The sequence below is a fragment of the Anthonomus grandis genome, chromosome 1, assembly GCF_022605725.1.
Source record: "Anthonomus grandis grandis chromosome 1, icAntGran1.3, whole genome shotgun sequence".
In the NCBI taxonomy this organism is placed as follows: domain Eukaryota; kingdom Metazoa; phylum Arthropoda; class Insecta; order Coleoptera; family Curculionidae; genus Anthonomus; species Anthonomus grandis.
This window is the reverse complement of record NC_065546.1, coordinates 58,399,443-58,420,660: the sequence shown is the minus strand read 5'-3', so window position 1 is coordinate 58,420,660 and position 21,218 is coordinate 58,399,443. Positions and strand designations below refer to the sequence as shown.

Sequence of the window (21,218 nt, the reverse complement as noted above, 5' to 3'; positions counted from 1 at the left end):
CCGTTTTTATGAGAATAATTAGAATGGTTAGCATTATTATATAAAGCTGTAAAATTAAGGCCATTTTTAAATTTTACAGAATATAAACGATTAAACATACTAATTATTATACTAAATATTAACAATCGCAAGTAAGACCTTATTAATAACATAAGTAATTGATTAGTGTTCCTTGATAATTTTTCATTTTTGCCCGAAGATGATGATCTTGATTATTTTAAGGTTTTTTGCTATTTAATTTTTAATATAATCAAAATTATTTACTTACAAAATTATCACGCATATCTTACCGAACGTTTAGTCAATTGTTTCCAGTTTAAACCAACCAAAATTTATAAAAACTCTCACAGCATACAAAGGAATCCTCAGCAATGCATTTAATTAAATAAAAAAAAATTTTTCAACTAGTTTTTTCAAAATTTTCTGTTATTTGCTGGCAAGTTGTCAGTATATCTGATTATCTACAGCCCTGAAACCGTCCGCTGGCGAATTTAATTTTCCCTGTTGACACTGATGCATTTTATAGGAATTTTTGTGAACGAAGCTTTATTGGTTCGGTGGCGCTATAAAAAAAAAAAAAAAACGAAAAACAATTTAAAAATGTTTGCTATTTCAACGTCGAATAAAAATTTTATATAATTTTTAAGTGGAACGGATAAGACACTTTCCGTTAAAATATCCATAAACCAGAAACCGAAATTAATGCGTTAAACACCAGTAATCGAAGGCTGGAAGCGGAGGGTCTCCAAAGCAGACCGAGGGAAAAGGGAAAAGTTATTTAATGAAAGTAAATTGATTATGCCATATTCGCTGGACCGTGTGATAAATAAATAAAAAGGGAAAATCAAAATTTTAATATAGAAATATTTACGGTGTGGTGGCTTCGGAAGAGAAACATGCGATAGCTTATGTAATTCAAAAAGAGATTGCTATACCCAGTAAAAGATTAAAGAATATTAAAAAAAATGCTGTTTTTATTTTAGACAAAACTCATAAAATACAACTCTTTTAAAATGTATAGATACAAAATCCAGACTTTTACTATGTAACACGTATTGCCGTTCGGTAATACGCCAGTATATCTTTGATATTTCCTAAAGTTGGCCATATTGTAAATACGTGCGCAGCTGTAAACAAGCGAATTTATAAGGTACTTTTTAGATTACACAAGTTGGAGGAGCATTGAACACAGAGTTCGTTACTTATTTTGCGCTATATTACGTATCCATATTGAACAACTTTCGTAATATAACGCTAAAACGTGCTTAGAATATATCTATATATTAGTACTTTACACTTTATTGCTTGATGCTAGAAAAGAAATATGCGAGCGGGAGAGCGGTTATGAGGGAATTTTTGCTTACACGTACATATACGTTTTAAAATTATACTGGCCAACCATTTTATTGTATTAAATTTTTATTTTAAATAAAGTTTCAATTTTAATTTTTTATTAATAAAGATTATAATATAAATAATAAACGATTTTTTGTATGGATAAATACATAAAAATTTTGAGTATATCCAAAAGATAATTCCAGAGTATATCGTACATCGTATATATGTTTTAATGGGACTTGATGGGACTGTTGACGGCTTACATTCCTTCAGGCTGGCAATTTCATATTTTAAATTCTGATTTTCCTCTAAGAGGAGATTGAATTTTTTATGTAATTTGTTAGTTTTACTAACAGCTGCGAGGTGGTCATAATACCTACATCATCTTAATCGATAACAATATCGTTTTTAGCGGGTTTCGTTTCCTAGTGCGCTCTGTTTTGTAGTTAGTTTTTGTAGGCCACGCAACTGTCCGCAATTGAAAAAATTACTAAAAAAAAAATCCAAAAACGCTTATATATTGCGTACCAAACGATGATTAACGGAACCGAGTCTCACCAGCCAAAACTGATACAAACAAAATTTTAATTTCAAAAATCCAAAATGCCAATTTTTCATTTCGGCTTAATTAAGCAAACACTGTTCCGAATCGCATTATTTTAATTATTATTCCGAATAATTTTGTCTTTTCCGCGTCGATTTTCTCGTAAAAATTTCATGTTTTTCGTAAAATTTATTACGCGTATAATAACACAATAAATTTCACATCAAAAGCATGTTTGCACCTGTCAGACCGACGGCTATTAATGATTGTTACGTGCCGCCCCGTAATAAGTAAACCTTTTTTTGTTTATTAAATTTCACATTAACGAACAAAAAATCTTAAATAACGGAATTAAAAAATTTCGGTTTGACATGCGAATAAGTACCCATCATGAAAAAAAAAACTTTTTAATAAATAAAATTAATTAAAATGTCATTGAAATGCCAAAACGTAATACTATGATAATTTCATATTCCGCCAGTTTTCATGGAAAACGTAATAATTCGCACAACGGTGGCAAACAAAAGTAACCCATTTAGAGCGGTAAGAAATTTCCCAGGGACGTACGTAATCCAATTTCTAAGCGTGAAGAGGAGGGGGAGGGATTGAATCGAAAACAAATATTATTTCCAATAAGGTCTGGATTTAATTTAGTAGACGACCTAAGAGAGAATTCGCCGGGTGTAAATAATATATTATCGCAAGTCGATTAATCACCCTGGAGGCACATTCGGAAAACAAAGAGATAAAATATTTATAACGTAATAGCGTAGGAGGAACGGCGGTTGTTCTTTGAAAAATTAAAGCAAACAACTCCATAAAACTCAATTTCACTATCGCATTGAATAATCGCCAACCTTAAAAACTTATATACATAAAAGCCATAAATTTAAAGTGAACTGTAACAGATCACGTGACAAATGTATTTCGCATGCAAGCCTCCCCGTGGTCGGCCGTATTACGTTCACACATGAATATACTTTTTTTAAGTTTTTTTTTTTCTAAATGGAACATAACCTGGTTATTACAACGGTTATCAACGTCAAAAGTATAATAAGTCAATTAATATGTCTAACCAGAGGGCGCCACAAGAGGGTGCCAACTATATTACGATCCCTTGATAACTTTATGGATTTGGCATGTTAGTTATGGAAAGTTTAGTTGGGATTTTTTTTTGTTAAGTGAGCCGCACGGTGACGAGATGTCAGGTATGCTGACGTAAAGGAAATAACTGTAATTTTGTTTAAAGGTCACAATGAGGTTATTATTAGGGTTAAAGAGTGAAAAGCTACTATAGCATGCTTAGAAATTAAAGGTTTAATATTTGTATTATAATTATTATTATTATAAATATGTATATACGTTAATTATTCTTCTAGGTTTTGTATTATTTTATTTGTGTTCTGTAGTTAAAGTTGATTCATAGGGTATATTTAGGGTTCTATTCACGTTTGGTTAACCTTTTTCATCTATAGTGTCTAGTTTTTAAGTAGTTCATCTTGTTTAAGGCCCCATTCTGGCCCCAATTTAGGTTATTTAGGTTATATTATTGTAAATTCTTGTATTTTAAATTTTCTAGAATTTGTATACTTGTTTGTTTGCTTTTATCTTTTTTTATATATTTTTTTTAATATAACATATATACATTTGTTCAGCTAGTTGAAATAAGTTGAAATATATTAAAAATTGTCTGGTAAATTGAGTGTCACACCAAAGGTTCCAACCATAGAACTATTTTATTAACAATGGCATATTTTAAATCAAATTAAAACATTTGAATTACTGCGATATTGATTACGGACCCTGTCTAACTGCAGTTATATCAAACTGAATACAGAAATTACAAAACTCCTGTGTTCGCCTGATATATGGTATTAGCAATTATGAACATACGGTATGTTAGCTGTTTAACCAATCAGAATCGTTGTCTATACGTAAGAGAAGATATTTACATATGGTTTGTTTATATTATAATATGTTTGCTTAATCTCCGCCATACTTCAATAATAAAATACGATTTTGAACTGACATCCATAATATAAACATACGGATTAAGGATAAGCTAACAATTCCAGTACATTCTACCTTCCTGTTTGAATATTCTCTTGTGTTTTTATTTTAATTTGGTTTGTCCTTAATATGATTTTTACTATAGTATATTTTTTAAGTTATTGTTAATCCATATGTTTTAGTTTTGTACTGTGATTTAGATTTTAAAAAAATAATTAAAATTATAAGATAACATTATATTTTTGAAGCCAAAAACATGAAGTGTTAATAAATCTATATTTTTAAATTAGCTAAAAATATTATATTCAACTAACATAACTTGCATGCTACTCTTATCTTTATAAATAGTTTTCTTTATATGGCTTGACAATAGAAAAAACAAATCTTTTAAGGCTATACAAGGTCGATATGACGAAAAAATATTCTTTTATTAGCAGAGTGGACACTCGTCCAAATATAAACTGATGACTCCTTTAATAAACGCCCGGCAGTCAGTTGATTTATAGACCCGGCAATGATTTGTTGCCAAACTCCCTTATATTTCCATTAAGGGTTGCCTATTGACAATAAACCTTTTAGTCCGAATCGTTCATTTTTTCAACCTCACTTTTATCCTTGAAAAAAAGTCTTTTCATTAAACCATAAAGAATTTATGGAAAAAGCATTTATTTTTAGATATTTTACAAACTCTACTACTTAATGTTATTTTTTTAAATGAGCACCATGCTTAAAAATCCGTACTTTACTTATCATATAATTTACAAAACAATGTTCGGGGGGTATTTTACACACGTACAAAAGTAATGGAACAAATTGAGAGGCTTTTAAAGCGCCATATTTGTTTTCTCCAGTCTCGTTCCCTTTTATGGTTCGATTCGATATTGTTTGCCCTGAAACATATTAGAGCTAAAATTGTCACTTAACTTATTTGGAAAATAGAAGTTTTGTGAGCGTCGAAATAATATGTTTACGTTTTACTGTCACATTAAAAATAAAATTGCCTTTAGAGGGGTATTATTTATTTTTATTTTAAGTTACAGTAATACCTCTGGCTTATAACCTGATACGAAAATAGCCCTAAATTGGCAGTTAGACGAAGCCTATTTAGGTGGGTCAAAGTACCCTAATTATCTTGGATATCTGACCTTATTGGGGACAAACTAATAGGTCTGATGTTCATTTGAGTATAATTACATTTAACGGGCTCGTCATTATTATATTAGGTTTATTAATGAGGCTTAAAAGCAACAACCATTACTATTATCGTATTTACTATAAAATAATTAAATAAAATTCCATCTACATCCATAATTATCCGAATATTCCAACATGTTTGCGGGGTTATAGATTTAAATAATGGAAAACGGTTCCCACGTAAAGATAGAGCGCTAAATAATAATTAATTCTGACGGTTAGTGTTACCAACATGACAGCTATATATGTTAAATTTAGTTCCCTCGGTATTAAATTAGGAAATAAGGGCGCGATATTCATGACATTTACTTCCCGCGATTATAAACTACGAGCATCATAAACGTTATATAGTTAGAAACGTTAATGCTGTTCTAGGGATTTTTTTAAAAATATAAATAATTTGGTATTTATTACTTGGGGTTATTCAAACAATAAAAGGTCATTTGAGGTAGCTTACTTACGTTATATTTTTGTACTTAATGACGTTATATTTTTAAATTACATATAATGGCTGTGAATCAGGATAATAGTTATGTGCGGATAACTTTAATGGATATTACTAACCTTTTATTAATTTTTTAATGTAGACTGAAAACATTATTTTAAATGATATAATGATATAATTTGCATAAGATCCAAGCAGAAATTAAGAAATACCAAAAAAGAGAAAAAAATCAATTTTCACTTAAATGCTAAATTACATTCTGGATATCTGTATTATTCTAACACATTTTATGACAATACATGAAATATACATTAATACTTAATAGCTCAAGTACCACAGATATAATAACAGGCACGATGTTAGAAACCTAACATTCTAGATGATGTAAAAATAATCACGTTAATATGCCTATTGAAACTTAAATCAATACTTAAATTAACTTAACTAGAATTTCTAAATAGTTGTCTTTCACCAGTTCACTGATTAAAGTGCTAAACAGTTGTCTTTGTTTTTTATCCTAAAATACATGGTTTATTTTACTAAAAAAGTCTTTAAGGCAATTGAATTTAGTAAAAGCTAAATCTATTTACTTTAGTTATGCATTATCATAAAAAAAGCAAAAATTTTGTTTATTACTAAACAAAACTGGTTTAATACGAAGTCGAGCTAATATTATAAATAAAAAGAGTGACATATTTTATTAGGAAACATAGTTAATTTCCTTCATTTAATAAAAGAAACAAATGCAAGTAGGACGATAGACAACAGCATAGTGACATGTCAAATAACAATTATTAAAATATAATAAAGCCTAGTTCGGACTAACGTCGTTCAAAACTTAAACCGAGCCCACATCAAAAACGGAGCAAATGTCTTTTACACACGAATTTTGTAATGTGGTGCCGGCAGGTGGCCGAAGTTGCAGTCAACAAATCTTCCTTATCGCCGGACAAATAGCGATATTAACATTCCTCATATTAACATAATGGAGAGGTTAAACGTATTATTTAGATTAAAGCATGCAATGTCGTTTTATTGATCTATAATGGAAGAAAAAAATAAATAATTAAACTAAAAAATTTTTTTTTTGTCGAACGTTTAAAAGTTTGTTTTTTTACACCCCTGAATCAGTCTAATTGACTTACGATCTTAATTGGTTTATGTTTGTTGAGCGGAGAAAAATCTTTAATTTTTCCTCGGCTTCATTTCGACCCCGCTAATCGTTTTATAAAGACTTAAAGCTTCAAATACGCCTACTTATTCCCAGTGTGCCTCGACATTCGCAATTTAAATTAATCACCGATTGCCGAATCGATTTTAATTAATTGTCTGGAAAATAAATTCGAGAGGTATCGTGGATTTTCTGAATGAAAGGGCGGATTTTCACAATGCCTCGCGGCTATAGGTCATGAATAATTATATTAGGGAACGCTTAGTCTTGCAAATGAATGAACGATATTTAGGTTATTGTTCCTTTTTTACCGACAAAATTTTTGTAAATATAAGCATTTTTTCTAATTTAACATTTTAGGACTTTAAGAGATTGCAAGGCTATTTACCATCAACCTAATCAATGCTCAATTTTGTACGCTTAAAATAATCTTTGATAAGTAGTCGAATAATTTTCCTTACCGAAATTCATAAAACAACCGAAAGCAATAAAAAAATATTACCGATAATCAGTAATATTTTATTAAAGAGGCCAGGTATTGGTCTAAATATTATAAAAAATAATAAATAATTATATATGTTTTTTTATAGTATATAATTATATACTATAAACATTGATTTAATAAATGTTTATTTACTGAGAATTGATTGAATTTTCATGAATGTATTTTTGCAGAAATGTCAATATAAAATCAGGAATTAAAAGTTGTTTGAATTAATAATTATGATTCAACACAATTAACCTAAAATTATTAAATATTTTTTTATGATTTGAGAGATTCTGATCACCTAAGACTTCATTAAATTCACTAGTATGATATTTACAAAATTATTAATGCAAAATCAATTAAAAAAATTACATTGAATTTAAATAATTTATTTTAATCAATGTGATACTAAAAGAAAATTAAATAAAATATTAGCTGGGTGATTATATTAATGATTTTAAATAGAATTAACCCCAAAATTATTAGATAATTATGACTTGAAAAGTTTTTATTAGCTAAGACTTAATTAAACTCATGAGTGTGATCTTTACAGGTTATTAACAGAAGATCAATAAGAAAATTAAATTAAAATTGAATAATTTATTTTAAATAATGTTAAATTAAAAGGATTATAAATTGTAATTCGTTATGTAATTTCGAATCAATATTGATTTTAAAAGATTATTAAACCAAAATTAATAAAAAGTTTTTTTGATTTGAGAAACTTTTATTAGCTTAGACTTAATTTCATTCATAAATACGACTTTTACTTTAGGAATATCAACCAGAAATTAATAAAAAATCATAAAACTGAAATTGATTAATTTATTTCTATTAAGGTGAAAATAAAAGGGACATGAATTGAATAAATTATTAAATAGGTGATTACAAATGTTTTTTTTTTACAGGATTATCAATGCAATCTAGAGTAAAAATAAATTAAATACCAATTTAATAATTACAATTGAAACGCCTAAAATTAATTAAGTTTTTATTCAAATTTCTAAAAAAATAGTAACCAAAAACTAACGAACAATTTGTTATGACGTTTTTATAAGGTAGAACTTTATTAAATTTACGAATAATAATTGTAATAATTAACCAAAATCATTGTATTTAATATTAATATGAAAGTATTTTAACATTAATAAATTTGTAAGTGTGATTTTTTTAGTATTATTAAACCGACTGTCAATAAAAAATCAAATGAAAATTAATTATTTTTTTAAATTAATATTTGAATAAGCTATAATGATTGTGTTTTTTATAGTATGCAAAATTAATAATTATACTAAAGGAAAATTTAATTAATTATTAATTGGTTGATAGAGTCCATAAAATGAGAGAATATGCCGGTGACGTCAGACTTCGCGCATCTAAGCTGGCTATCGTTAAGCGTAGAAGCGTAGAATTCTAGCAGATGTGAAAGAGAGAGATGCATGTATTCACGGTCAAGTAAACCTAATCAGGGAAATATGGGGCCTCCCCTTTATTGATTTTTTGGTTTAAAGTGGGTTTGTGCGCATTTTACGTCACCGGCATATTCTCTCATTTTATGGACTCTAGCAATCAAATAGTTGTTAACTAATTGAATTATGATTCCAAATAAATAAGTAGTCAAGACTGTTGAATCATTTGTTATGATTTAAGACGTTGTGTTGAGCTGAAACTTCTTTAAATTAATTAATATAATAAATTGTTACAATATTATCAATCAAAAATCAAATAAACAAATTTTTATTTAGGTGTTTTCATTTACGAAACAAGCTTAATTAAAAAAGCTAAGAATTGATAATGAACTATCTTTAAATCATTAAATTTAATATAATCATTGTGTTATGACTCAAGACTTTTTTAAATAATGAATAATATTATCAACTTAATGGTAAATTTTAATGAGTAGATCTGCACTCATATTGATGCGATGATCATATTGATGATGAATGCAATTTTTAGAAAATAAACGTGCGGTAGCTGCTCCAAAGGGAGTATCCGATCATTGATAATAAACGCATTTAAATGCTTATTTCTGTAGTTTCTATAAGTGAGAGTTCTTTTAGAGCATTTAATTTTCGGAATATTAAGTTCTGTGAAAGTCAAGGAATTAAAACATCAGTAATGTTCTGAGATACAGCCAATATTCCTGATTTTATACAATGTATATTTTGACTTATAATATATTATATAATATAATTTATTAACTCAGTAAGGCTATTGGTGCAAGTGACAAATTTATGTCTTATAAGCTCTTGAATTAGTTGTGAAAATTGAAGTACGTTCTTTAAATTTGTTTGAATTTATGATATTAGTCAACAAATGTATAAATGTAGACCGTCAATTATAGTAATATTGTCATATTGAAGTTTTAGATAAATAAGTAAGTTGTAAATGTTATAAGTAAGAAATAATGTCTGGGAATAGTTTTTTTTATAGTATACCGTAGCCTTGGCTCAGTCATAGCATACGATGAGGTATATCAAAGTGCCCTAATTGCATGATGCAGCCATTTTATTATGTTCAATTTTAAAATTCAAAAAAGTTTAAATAAATTATCTGAAATAAGTAAAAACTTATATTTATGGGGGTCAAAATAAACATGTCTAACAAACATGATTTTTGATATCTGGTTTTAGTAACATTTTACAGGGCATCACGCATCACCACTGATAAGGCTACAAGCAACAGGTTTATCAATTCTACAACGTAATATTGTAAATGGATTTTTACATGTATTATTTTAAAAATTCTCTTTTTTTATAGTCTAATTATAATTAACAAAAAACTAAATAGTTTTTTAAAGAATAAATTTCAAGTTTCTATTTCTCCATAAAATACTTCGTAAAAATACCCCTCTATGAGGTAACTGTTGACTTCTAATGATAAATTACAGTATATATTTACCGAAAAACAAGGAAAACAAATATTAAAAATTAAATAATGAAAAAAAAAATAGCGCATGTCAGAGACTCTAATCGCGCGTCGCCGGAAGCCTAACAAACTTTCGGTTTGGCGTCGCGACGCCAGTTTGCCATAACGGACTCGTCGACGCGGACGTCAGACGCGAGAAGGCGCCGAGAAATGCGAGAAATATTCGTGAGCATTGTTCAATCTAATTAAATAAAAGAAAAACCAGAAAATGTTTTAATAATTATAATCAGTTCGTGTCAAAAGGGTAAATATATAAGAGACTTCGCTTTATTATTTGTAATATCGAACGAGGTGAAATTAATGTGATTTTAGAAATTCTTGTGATCAGTTGAGTTGTTTGGAAATAAAAATGAATATTTCCACAGTGTTTTTGGTTTGGGGTAAGTTTATTGTTTATATATAAAAACATTATATAAAATAAAATTTCATTATACTCATACAAGTTTAAATGCACAACTTAAATGGACAACGTTGGTCATATTTATTAAATATTTATTTTTAATATATTTTAAAACAAAATGTAATTTTAAAAAAATGCTTTTTACTTTACGCTGCATTAATTGAAGCATATAAAAGCTTATAATGTTGATAGAGCTTTCATTGATGAAGCTCAAATTTAACATGATTGTCCTGAGGCTGTACTAACGTTATATTATATAGTCATAATGAGGTTAATAATAAATGAAAAATGCCTAGCAGAGAAATTTAATATTAATTCAGGTTATGCTCAAAATATAATAAAATAAATATACTTTTTTTAAATGTTAAATGTACATCGTGTCCATTAAAGTTTAGGATTAAATTATAAAATAAAACAATTTAATGATACAAATACATGAATTTAATCCTTTCTTTTTAATAAATTAAAAATCGTGCACTATGTACCTACTCGTTATTAAATAACAAAATCGTTATTATAAGCTGAATAGTGAACGTAAACTGAATGTAATAGCCAGTAATAATCCTCTTTATTTTATAAATAACGATTATTATAAAATATAAGATTAAAATTTTGTTTTTGTTCAACAAATTTGTTTTTTTAAAATAATTTTGGTTATATTTCTCACCAAGACGATTATGAATTTATTTTAAGAACCATTGATTTACACCTTGCCAAAGTTGACGTTAGAAATTTAGTTTCATTTTGATTCTAAATTTATATTAAAAGGAACATTGGAAAATTGTGGCAAGTGAGTCACAATAAAATGAAGAAAAGTTGAACATTTATAGAAAACAATTTATTACCTAATTCTGATTTATGAGAATAAGCTCTATTATTAAAATAACATAAAAATGATTTAAAGTAGTTAAATCAAGAAATACTAATTGAACACAAAACTGCCAAAATATGCGCTAGAGACTTGGCTTACACTTTGACTTATTATTTAAAAAAAGTCACTTTTGAAATGATTATAAGAGATAAAGAGACTTTTAAGACATTAGTTTTTTATGGTAAAGCTAGTTCAAGATAATTAAGGCATAAATATCAGAGCTCATTAGCTGTGGCAGTTTTAATAACATTTTTAATTATTTAATTTATTCCAGTTCATAGAAATGAGGTCTATTATTTTAATAAATAAATACCAAAGCAGTTTTAGAAATTTCACTTTAATTTTGACTAAAAATTTATCAGAATAAGTTATTTACTCTCACAAACGTTCTTAAGATTTCAATAAGTCTTTCAAGACTTCCCTATTTCGTTAACTTCCGAGGCACGATCACTTCTTCACTATTTCTTAATTGTTAAAGCTATTCAAAACAAATGAATCTTAATGAAATTCACCAGACTTTATTAATTGTTATTCAAGCAATTGTGGTAATATTGCCTTGCTAATATACTTGGTAATATACTTGCTTACATTTTATCTTAATATTTTTTTTTAAGAAAATTATTTTAAAATCTAATGAGTAACTTTTAAGGCCATGTATCTCTATTTTAAAACTTATTTATGATAATTGAATCATAATGAGGTTAACCAGACTTCACTAATCGTAGTTTTAGCAATTTTAATATAATTTACAAGAAAAGCATTAATTTATTTTCAATTAAGTTCTTATAATTGTAATTTTAATTAAACATAGCAGTTTCAAAATAAAGATTCTATTATTAGGAGAAAGAATTATTTAAAGCAGTTGAATTAAGAAATATAGATTTACATCTCAACGCCTACATTGAGCGTCAGAGATTGAACTTAAATTTTGTCTTAATATTCATTAAAAAAATTATTCATTCCGATTCATTAAAACGGTCTGAAGATTCCAACGAGTAATTTTGCTAAAATTTTAATTTTAGAATTAATTAATTATTCTGATTAATAGGAATTAGTTTTAATATTCAAATACATTTTTAAGGCCTTATGTTCAGTAATTGTTTAAATACTTCTATTAATCTCACTTCTGTAAGTACATTTTAAATAACCCCTATATCTAAAAATATGTCTGCTCGCTAACAACAAAATTCCTCATTTCCCTCCTAAAAATGAACGAGGAGCCAGACCTGAGAAGAGTGGACAAGCACTTAAAAGGGAACCATTTTCGTGTATTTGATGCATTTTGGTGTATACTTTACTAGTACTCAAATTAAGTAACTAATCCTGTAAAACCTAGCCATAGTTATCGAAAATACCGGCCGGTAACGAGAGTGACGTGAATTTTTATTGTTCCTTTTCTCTCATAAATTAATTGCTCTCACCCCACACCTTATTTTATTAATATATGAATTTTTTGATAAATTAAAAAAATTATCATCGGCAAAATAGGCCTGAGACTTACATTTTAATTTAATATTGATAAAAAAAAATAAGTTTGATACATTAAAGCGACTTCAGAAACCAATGAGTTAAGGTCTCATTCTTTACATCCAGTGATATAAACCAGATTTCATTAAATGTGATTCTGGCAAGTTTGGTAACATTCTAAATTAAGACTTACAAAAAACTGAAACAAAGAATGAGGTCTAATGAAATTAATTTCAAGACTTTATTCTTTTATCAAAAAAAAAAAATTTAAAGTAATTCAATTAAAAAAGGCGTTAGATATTTAGATTTAAAGTTTAATTTATATATATTCAAAAATCATATTATTTATTAAACAAAAAATTTACTCTCATTCATTAAAATGGGAAGGGAAGGGGAAATTATAAGATTTTGATTAATACCTCACGAAGCTAGCCGTTAAAGATTTTGCTTAAATGTTGACTTAAAATTTACAAATAAAAAATAATGCGTTCTGATTCGTTCAAATGACTTTAAGATCCAATGAATTTCCGTCAATGCTTCAAACTTTCATTGTAAAATTGTCTTAAGGTAATTGAATTATAAAGTAATAATCCAGAGTTCATAAAATATGTTGCTGAAAATTTTGGTTTTATTTTGACTTCAAATATTAACTCACTTCTTATCAAAATTAGTATAGATTTGGCTTAAATTTTGATTTATAATTTTCAAAAAATTACTCTGGTGCGGTTAAAATTATTCTGGTGCCAGAAAAATCAATTTTTTATTAGAATGGTATTTATCATCAAATCGAAAAAAATTGCCTAAATTTTAACTAAAAATTTTTATAAAATGAGGTTAATGATAAATATTTTAAAGTTTACTTTTTTTTATAAAAGGGTAGTCGTATCCATTAAAGATATGCGGTAATTTTTTTTACGAAACCATAATGTTTTGGACAAAACTATAAGTAATAAAATGCAGTTTTCAGTACTATTACTATATACATTTAAGTCCTGATTTCATTAAACAGTAAATTTCAAAACTTATTTATTGCCATAAAATAAATAAATAACGCCACATCATATATTAGATAAAAATGCAGTTTCTTGGTTTAAGTGTATTTAATAGAAAAAAACTAAGATACATTTTTTTAAATAAAAATGAGAATTGTGTCCATTACAGTTATGCACTAATTATTCAATAAAAGAACTAGACATTCTTGCTAAAAATTAAAACAATAAATAATGATTACCTAGAGTTATTTATTACCATAAAATGACTAAAGCCACATTATAAGCTGGATAATGAACGTAAACCGACATCCTCGACCGACCGTATGTTAACTGAGCTCTTATGAGACTCTTAACGATCCAACTTCGTTGCGGAATAAAGTTAGGTACATAATGGCTTGATTAACACCCCTAATAGCTTTTGCTAATGTGCTGAGAAGTGGCTCTACCTACTGCTGGATAATTATTCTAATTTTCTCTTGGCCAATGTGCTAAATAAAATTGCTTACTGAAGATTTAAATGGAACCTACGTAATATCGAGTCGACCAAAGACCCACCTAATCCATTTCAAATGACGAAACAAAATTGAGTGAAAAAAAAGTGAGACGACACCGAACCACACAATATTAGTTTTCATCTTTTTCCAGTGGAACGTTTTCGCTCTGCAGCTACACAAAGTGTTACAAGATTGCAAACGTGACCGGCAGTCGAATTAACTTTATGTGTTTTTAGCCTGAAGAAGAAGAGGAGAGGGAGGGAAATGCGAGGGAATTTTCTATAAGGAGGATTTGCCCTGGAAATCTCAGACGAAAGAGGAAAATTGTCGCCGGCCAAATGAGAGAATAACGAACAAGCCACGGTATGAGGTTTTCTTAAAATTATGACGTCTACTGGAAAATGTCGCAGACAAGGATTTTTTTAAGGATTATTATTTTTGCCGCAGTGTGGTGGTTTCCAAGCATTTTTTTTTAAAGTTTAAGAAAAAAAATACGGTAAATTTAAAATTGTAATTTGTTTTTTTACAAATAATAAAACTCTGTAATAATTTAACTTGAAAATATCGCATCAGGAACTTAGGGTTTTCCTTTAAAACTCAAGTTTTCATATTTTATTTGTCGATTACTTACGTTCTTAGTTGTATTTTCTTTGTGTTAGTTGAACTTTCTATACACATTTCACATAATTCATTACACAACACTTAGTTTTTTTTCTTGGAAATTGATTTTTTTCTTAATTTTTAAGAGAATTTATCTGCTTGCTTGAAATTTGCTTTATAAGGTAAGATCTAAATAATTATTTTAGTTTTTAAATTTATAAATATATATCTTATAAGGATATAATGCTACTTGAAGGTAGTTAAATCTATTTTTTATTCGTAATTTAAATATTTAAAAAAAACATATTTTGTTTAATTTAATGAAATTTTAATGTTTTTTTTTTCATTTTTAATGCTTTGCTTAGCTAAAACCATCGATTTTTTTTCTAAGAGATAAAACGAAAAATTATTCAAAAGTAAATATTTAAATCAACAAGTCACGGTCTAATTAAATATATAGTGCAAGTATAATAACCTCTTAAATCGAATTACTCGCGAATGTAGAGATATTAGCGGCTAAACACTTGCCCATACTCCTGAGAAATTTTAAAACAGACTTTATTATTGTCTCGCGAATAACGGGGCCTCTTTTGAGCACTGAATAAAGTAAATTTTATGAACTGATTAAATTGTTTATTCTTTACACACCTTTTTACACCCTTACTGTTTATAAGTCTATAAGGTTACATTTTTTATACACCGTTAAATGGTAGATTACCATTAACGGAACATTATTAGACTACCATTAACACCTTAAAATGATGTCCCATGATAGGGGTGCCCATTTAATATATCAAATGAGGTTAGCTGGATGTGAGTGAAGAGGTGATTGACAAATCTTTGTCATATATAAAATTAAACGTCGCCTGTAAATCTAAATTAACGCGTTTTTTTGTTGTTTTTTAAGAAGTTTTTAAGGGTGGTTGGTTTCGAAATAAAACTGTTATATAATTATTAAATGCTGCATATGTATCACTCCTATCGAAGCATCATCAGGCCTAAAAGTAAATTATTACTTGCACAAAAAGAACGCTTATAAAATATGGTAAAGAAACCAAATCAGAAAAATTATGTTTTAACAATAAAAATAAAAAAAAAAGAATTTAAATTCAAACGGCTTAGATTCAAGTTCCCACGTGCAAATGTCATTAACTAATAAAAAGGAACGGAGCTTTTCGTAGCTTTAATTATTGCCATTTTCTCTAACAAGCCAACTTTTTAAGTTGAATATATATAGTTTCGTTTAACAGTGTTTATTTCATGAAATAACAACGAAATTTGTCAACAATCAATATGTAATACAGAAATAAAATGTGTAATATTAAAGAAGCTTGAGTAATGTGAACCTTGTACCTTGGATTCATTATTTAGGTTTTCGTTAAAAAATTTTAATTTTAAGCATCTTTTAAAATTAAAATATTTAAGTTTTTTAAGCAGTTTTAAAGCTTAAGTTTTTCCCACGTACAAACCGTTTTTTCTTGAATTAAATTATTTGACGAAAAGATATTTTGAAAATAATTAACTTATTTATTGCCAGTATTTTTGTTTAATTTCAAGTAAAAATTTGTACGCATTTTCTGCTATTTTTTGGCAGTAAAATCTAAATTTAAATTAAACGTAATTTGTATATAAAAACACAGCTAAATATCTATTAAAAAAACCTTTAAATATTTTAAAAGCAATCAAATCCAATAATAACTGATTATAGCGGAGTATTTATATTATTTATTACGTGCAATGGAAAATTAGAGCCGGATGGCCCGAACAATAATTGAATTTAATAATTTATCGAAGCTAAGTCCGATCACGTATAAACACGAATACGATAATTATAATTTCTTCTATTGACAGTGACTCTGACGGGTAATATATACTGAATTTCAGTTTAATATTCCGTTATTTATTCATGGCTTAAAAGGTGTCAATACTATAATAGTGCAATAAAAAAATCCATAAAAGAAACTTTAATTTACCTCTAAATAAAGTAAAAAAATTAATATTTTTCACCAAAGTTCTTCAAGTTACTGTAAGCGTCCTAAGGGCCCTGGGAGGATGGGAGGGGCATTTTAAAGAAATACCCAATTAAACTTAATTGTGGTCCGGAAAGTTTGCCACCATCCTCTCGAGTTTGTTCGGTGTAACTTCTTTGTTAATATGCAAAGTTAAGAAGTTTATATATTTTTTAAGCATTTTAAAGGAAGCTAAACAGAAGAAGAGAGAGCTCTTAAAACTTAAATCTGCATTTAAATTTAAGTTTGAATCGTCGTCGAGTCATGACGACGCGACGATAAACTTACCCTTATCATTGTATTTATTGCGTTTTTGACAAAGGGATGATGGAAAGTAGGTGTATAGACTGTTAAAGATAGAGATTTTTTTATGTCACTAAAGCAGAATTACAGTTTAAATGTTTTTTTCGTGTATTTGTAAAAAAAGTTTTTTTAACAGATTGAATTAATAATCTGTTACTAAATGATACTTTATTGGTAGTCCGAGTCTTAGCTGTTTTTTACGTAAAAATACATCATAAATTTAACTGCCAAACCTAACTATCATAATAAAATAAGAACTGCTCTCTATAGAAAGATGAGTAGCTAAGTAAAAAAAGACGTAAGTAGTTTTTAGCTTTTCCATGCGGTTAATGATTATTAATTTTGAAGCATTAATTATTTAAGCTCTGAATAAGAGAAAAACACACTTTTAGCCTCTGGATTTTCCGAAATTCTAGTTATGTTTTATTTTGTTATTAATTTTAGGTTAGTGACGTCATTTCTGACTTATTCGATGCTCAATATTTCGACTTCATTATTCGATGAAAGTTTTTTATAATTTCCGAAATTCCAGACTGTCTCTGTTAAAAGCAATCTTTCTTTATAAGATATTTTTGCATTTTTCCTAAAAATGCAATTGATTTCTAAAAAATTGGTATTTCACCAATGCTTTTATAGAAAAACTCATATTTGACCTAATTAATTAAAATTAAATTCCTCGTCTCAAAAAGCACAAATAAAAGAAATATTTATAATTTTAACACGAATAAAAATTCAAGTTAATATATTGACTTTTTCCAGAAAGTGAAAAACATTAATTATTTTTTTAAAGGAATAAGAAAAAACATTCATAAAGAAAAAAATCCTTATTATATAGTATTGTTGGCAAGTAAAAAACTTGCATTTAACAAAAAAATTCTTTCTACTTTTTCCAAAAAAATTAAATATCCCCATATTAAAATAAATCTTATTTACTTACATTTCATTTGCATTTTAGAATTTTCTATAACATAGAATTTTTATAAAAATAAAGTCCTATTACATTCCTGGAAATTTTCCGCAATTAAGTGTAAATACTAAAAAAAAAATTTTTTTTCTACAAGAACTCATATTACGTTTTATAGTATATTTAACGGATGATCATAATAAAATAAAATTCATTAATAAAAAACATCTGTAATGTTAACGTTATGCAAAAAAGTTATAAAGAACCAAATGGAAATGATGAATTTGTTAATTTCCATTAAATTATGTACTAAATTCATATTTAGAACCTGTAAGCGATTAAATAAGCTTTATCGTATTAAATAAATTGCCTGTTTCTTGGTATACATAACATCATTTTAAAATAAATTAAAATTTAAAATTACATTTTCCGACGCAAATAACATTTTTAAATTCGATTCCAAACCGTTCGGAACGCTCATAGAAAACAAATTATATTTTTCAATTAAATAGAGGCTTATATAAGAAAAACAATTTAAATATATAGATAAAAAAAAACATAAATTAGTGGTACATAAGCTCGTTACTGCAGACATTATGCCGCAGACCCATATTGCTGATGTTACGCTTTGATTCCCTTTGTCCGAGTGAAGATAGGCTGAACTGAAATCACTGCAGCAGTGGGATCAAATGAATATTTCCCTCGGAATTTGAACCTACTACTGGAAATTCCCTTTATAGCCATTCCTTTATAAGAAGGATATGTACACAAATTGGTCTAACATCCCTGATGATAAGAGAGTATTGTAATAGAAATTGTATCCAATCTATATAGCCTTAAAATCCAATTAAAAAATTACATTATTAGAAAGGATCGTATTTTTAAATAAAAATTTAAATCGTCTGCGTGTTCTTGCCTAAGTAAAATTTTACAGGCAAGTTTCCGCAATGGTTATTGGCTCGCGCGTTACTACGCTGTAAAAACCCCGTTAAGAGTGGTTTAACCCGCTTAACTATTCAGTAAATTACATTTTTAAGCCAAAGTAAAGAAAGATGTTTAAAATGTGTTAAATGAAAGCTTAAAAGAACGACTTTATGGCCCTTTAAAGACGGATCTATTAAGGAAATTATTTGAGTAGTTTTACCTTTTTACAGCTTGATTTGGGATTAATTTTTTTGGATAGCCTTGAATTGCTTTAGGTAATTAGTGACGTTATTAGAAATATTGTCCATGTTAAGTAAAAATTTTGGTAAAGCAGACTTTTTTGTTTTAAGGTATTTCTGGCTTGAAAGTGTGGTTTCATAAATAAACAAAAAAGTATTTTTGTTTTAACTAACCAAAAATAATTCTGCTGCTCCAGAGACCATAAACATCGTCGTTGAGCAGTCCTATATCCGTCTCACAACACGACCCAGCCAACGATAGCGAGTGAGGGTTTAGACAGTTTATTTTGGGATTGGTCTATAACGTGAGTCAATAAATTTTTAAACATTTAAATGAAGCCAATAAGAAAAATAATACACTATTGAGAAATATATTCAATTTATTAAATAATGAGATTTGGGGATTTAAGGTAAGAAATGCAAGTCTCGAAACGATAGTTAGCGAACTTAAAAGAGTCGAAAACTACTACAAAAAAGGAAAATACATTGCAAAAAATGTAATAAAAATGTATTTATTTTGATTTATTTGAGGCTGTAAAAAGTATATTAAAGTATCTTTACACATTAGTTATTTTTTCAGCAAAAGAAAAAAATAAATAGACCATCTACACGCCTACTAATTTTTAAGAAATGCCCCTTATCTTATTACATTAAAGACAACACCAACCATAGTCTTTATGTTTTGCGGGGTTATATTATTTAAAAATTTGATAGAATGAAGTTTAAGCTATTACGAAACTCAATAGTGCATACTAAGCGAGATTGGGGACATACAAACAGCACCTGATGAACTGTCTCCTGTTCCAACATATTACAGAACAGATCTCACTTGGGTCAAATCGAAATATTGCTCTTAAGACATTGACTACCAATCATCTTTTTTAAATGCTGCGTTTATAGAGCAAGTGTATCATTGGTGAATAAAACTCTATGTTTCATTGTGTACCCTGTGTATAAAATTATGGTAATATTTCGCTATAATGTTTTATGGTTTATAAAAACAACTGGTATTTGAAAGGAAGATGTTTCACTTAGGAAGTGGTCTAGGACCGAACCAAATAATAAGTTGTTTACATAGGTATCACTCGTGATTCATTCAGATAAAATTACGTAAATTAAAAAAAAAAGTTTAAAAATTGGCTTATTACATTTTATTTTCATTATAAATATACAAATATAATATAAAATGTAAATGTATTATTTTAAACTTAATGTGGTTTCTGAAAATCATTCAGACATAGAGCAGATGTATCTGGATACTAATTGCAATAGATACATTCTTTATCACAGCAACCGATGCATCTTGATTTTTTTTTTCTATTGTCGTTTGTTTTTTCTGTTACCTCCTTTAAAAAGTATTTGTTTTTTTTATTGTTTTTTTTGCTGTCTATCATGTCTCCATTTAATCCGGTTACTAAAGCCTCTCTACACTCAGAAATTCCGATTTTTGTCTTATTGGCTAATTGATATAAAATGGGTGCATTATTAACAGATTTTCCAAATAAATATTCAGTTTTATGATACCATTTTATTTATCACTTAATTTATTGTCTAGTACTAATAAATCTTCCAGATTTTCGCAACGTGCTTTTCGCCATTGTGAGTTTCTCTTTCAAGTAAAGTGTCTGTTAACTCAAGGCTATTTTAATAATAAAATTATCTGCTACTAAAGATTTTAAAATTCATATTTTCATTATTTGAGAAATGGATATACCGTAATATATCCTGAAGAAGAGAAATCTATTTCTAAACATAATATAAACCACGAAACAATGTCTATAAATAAATTTACGCCACCAATAATCTGATATTTTTGGAAATGTGGCTAAGACCATATATAGCAAAATACCAAAAAAAATTCAATTTCTTGTAAAAAAAGTCGTTTTACATCGTTATAA

The 21,218-nt window shown here is 27.6% G+C and overlaps 1 protein-coding gene across 4 annotated transcripts in view; it reads left to right on the top strand.

Annotated features, from left to right (window-relative positions):
* Positions 1-10,207: 10,207 nt before the first annotated feature.
* Positions 10,208-21,218, top strand: part of LOC126745607 (uncharacterized) — a 295,984-nt gene continuing 284,973 nt past the window's right edge. For 2 of the 4 annotated variants that reach the window (XM_050453550.1, XM_050453547.1), the window contains exon 1: positions 10,208-10,497. Coding sequence is in view for 1 of the 4 variants with exons in the window: in XM_050453547.1 (XP_050309504.1) it covers positions 10,467-10,497 (31 nt within the window). In the remaining 3 variants the exon portion in view is untranslated. Of the gene's footprint in view, positions 10,498-14,577; positions 14,705-19,431; positions 19,626-21,218 lie in introns of all 4 variants that reach the window. The other 2 variants (XM_050453559.1, XM_050453552.1) reach the window with 2 other exon arrangements.